We start from the raw sequence: 2,914 nt of genomic DNA on the forward strand, positions 1-2,914 counted from the left end.
TATATATATATATATATATATATATATTTACTTTACATTTGTTTCTTGAATCATACCTAGTTTTGTTTGTTTTTGCCAACTTCTTAGAAATAAATATTAGTCAAATTTATAAGCATCAGAGGGTGTAATATTACAAAGAGAATATTATATTTTACACAAATTATTTGTACCTACATTATCATATTATGATTATTTTTCTCTTTCTTACCCATGCCTTATCCTTACTCATTTGGTACAGCTGAATTTTAAATTATTCTTATGAGATAAGCCCCCCCCCCCAAAAAAAAAGATTATATGTATTTTTCAGATAAATCTACATATAAGCAGTTTTTTAAATGTGTTCAAACTGTCAAACTTGTGTGATCTTATAGGTGTGACAAAACAATTCTCAAGTGGTGTATTGTGTTAATTAGATACAAGTAGATAAATAACTTGTAACTATTTTTTAAAAATGTCTTATTACACGAAAATTGCATATAGTTTTTGATGTTGGTTCATATTTTTTGAAATTGTATACATTTTGAAAGCATTATAAATGGATGAAAATTACATAAATCTTTGTATTCATATTTAAAATTTTTAATGAATTTTTAATCTTGCAGATCAGAGTCAAAATGGAACTATGTTAATGGGTGAGTTCAAGAACTTTGTCAATTTTTGATAAATTTTAAACTAGGTTAACTTTTTTTTTTCAAACGTTCCTAAACTGCCAAAACTGTTCATCACCAGCTTAGGCACATATAATATTCTAAGTTGTGTACAACTAATTGTGATATGAGAATAATAAGATATTGTAAATTATTAAAACAGATAAATCAAAAATGTAGTTTATAAGTTTCATTTCTAAATCTCTAGAGCAGGAAGTATTAAATATCTATATAATAAGAATAAGTGTCCGTGTGCCACATAACTCCTAAACTGCTGGTCACACTAACTACTAAATGGTGCCAAACGAATCGTCTCAGTCCCAAGGATTTCACAAAGGTAAACCTTTTCACCCAACCCCTTAGGTAACCTGGGTATTTCATGGAAACACTTTTATAGAGATTTCGAGAAAGTGAACCCCAAATTTGGCATTGATTTACATTAGAGCACATAAATAAGTAAGCCTATTAATTACCATTCATAACTTGGTTAATGAAATTAAACTTGCATTATAGCAGCAATGAACATTAAACTGAAAAAGTGCAAAATAATAGTTCAAGCATTAAACTTGTATTATGGGCCTGTAAACGTAGGCCATAGGCCCAGAAGTTTGTTAATTACTAAAATAAGATCCGATATGCATGGGTAAGGAATCAACTTGTGCATGCCCCAACTTTGTACAGAGTACCATTCAACATATATTTGATGTCAGAGTTATCAACATTTGATGTTACTGTACATTGCTGGTTTTGAAACAGTTCATGATAAAGAAACTACCTAATAAACTATGTAGGAATACTGAAAAAAAAACAACCTATAAATATGCATTTAGGTATCTGCAATATGAGAATGCAATTTGCAGACTGTATGGTGGGCAATACTACTTTATTCACATGAATATCACCTTGCACTCATACTTGTCAGAGTCTGAGTCAGATTAAGTTTGGAATTTCACAGACATATCTTTAGTAGAAAGCTTTAGTAATATATCTGATTTTTTGTGTACAACAGTTTTGTACTTTGATTAAAAGTTTGTGACATTTTGTAAATTCTGAATTATGGTCAGCGTTACTTCTCCAATACAGGACTGGTCCATTGAACTAACCCCGTGCATATTAAGTTAATCTGTAGAATGTTATTATCATTTAAAGCACTTCCACTGCACACTATTAAGCTAAAAAAATTAATATTTAATCTTAGATTCACTTTGTATCACATGCACTCCAAGACAAGAGAGAGAGAGAGAGCCTTTTTCCAGTAAAACTCTTTTCATTACCCTGACATTTGTTGTCTTGCAACTTTTTCAGGAGGTTAACAGTATAGTAAACAGAGAAGCTAACAGATAATAATACAAAAATTTAAAAGACTGATGTTGTATTCCTATTAGAGATCTTAGAAGTGGACTTGTTTGACAATATAATTTAATAATATTCTTATAAAATAACTAGTGAGAAATATGAAACTAAAATTCATAAACAATATTTATGGATTTACACACTTGTTGCCTTGCAGTTAATATTGTTACTGTTGCGTATCTGCTTGTTTGTTAATTTCCCATAGAAATTCTTTCCGAGAAACTTCAGCGATACAAGTCCTTTCTAATTAAAACTAGTTTATTCTTTCTTGATATAACTTTATAATACACAGAATTTCCACAGTCAATACGTTTGCAATCTCGATAACAAAACACACACCTTATATTATCGTCACTACCTCTTGCTTGACTCAATTATCTGTCTCTATATCTATCTAGCTGCAATTTATATCTCCGCTTTATTTGCTGGGCTTATATACTAAAAAAGAGGGTGCCTGGAACAAACTAAAGTTGTCAGGAAAAGTCATGATCCTTCTAGAAACTCCAGTGCACATGCTCCCAGTGTCGTGTGGCTAGAAGGATCATGACTTATCGGGGAACCTCACGAATGTCCCAGTGTTTGCTAGATGCCCTCTTTTTTAGTATATAAGCCTGGCAAATAAAGCCAGCGAAAAAAATAGAATTGCAGAGATAGGCAGATAGATTGAAGATAGAGATAATTGAATCAAGTAAACAGTAGGCACCATAAGTAAAGTGTGTGAATCACTGTGATTTATAGCATGTGTTATAAAGGTTGTTAAGTTCAAAGTGACTGTGGAAATTAAGTGTATTACAAAGTTTGTAATGAGAAAGAATAAACTAGTTTTAATCAAGAAGGGACTTGTATCGCTGAAGTCACTCCGAAATAATTTTTACCGGAAATTATCAAATTGGTCTCAGAGAGTGGGACGGAAA

General features: G+C 31.1%; 1 protein-coding gene across 1 annotated transcript in view; it reads left to right on the top strand.

The window, feature by feature from the left end:
- LOC106459087 (tyrosine-protein kinase RYK-like) overlaps window positions 1-2,914 on the top strand; it is a gene marked incomplete at its 5' end in the record, with an annotated part of 33,601 nt that overhangs the window by 10,150 nt on the left and 20,537 nt on the right. The window contains one exon of the mRNA XM_022385504.1: window positions 603-632. Within this exon, the coding sequence (XP_022241212.1) occupies window positions 603-632 (30 nt within the window). The remainder of the gene's footprint in view (window positions 1-602; window positions 633-2,914) is intronic.

This window comes from Limulus polyphemus, unplaced genomic scaffold, assembly GCF_000517525.1.
Source record: "Limulus polyphemus unplaced genomic scaffold, Limulus_polyphemus-2.1.2 Scaffold557, whole genome shotgun sequence".
Taxonomy (NCBI): Eukaryota; Metazoa; Arthropoda; class Merostomata; order Xiphosura; family Limulidae; genus Limulus; species Limulus polyphemus.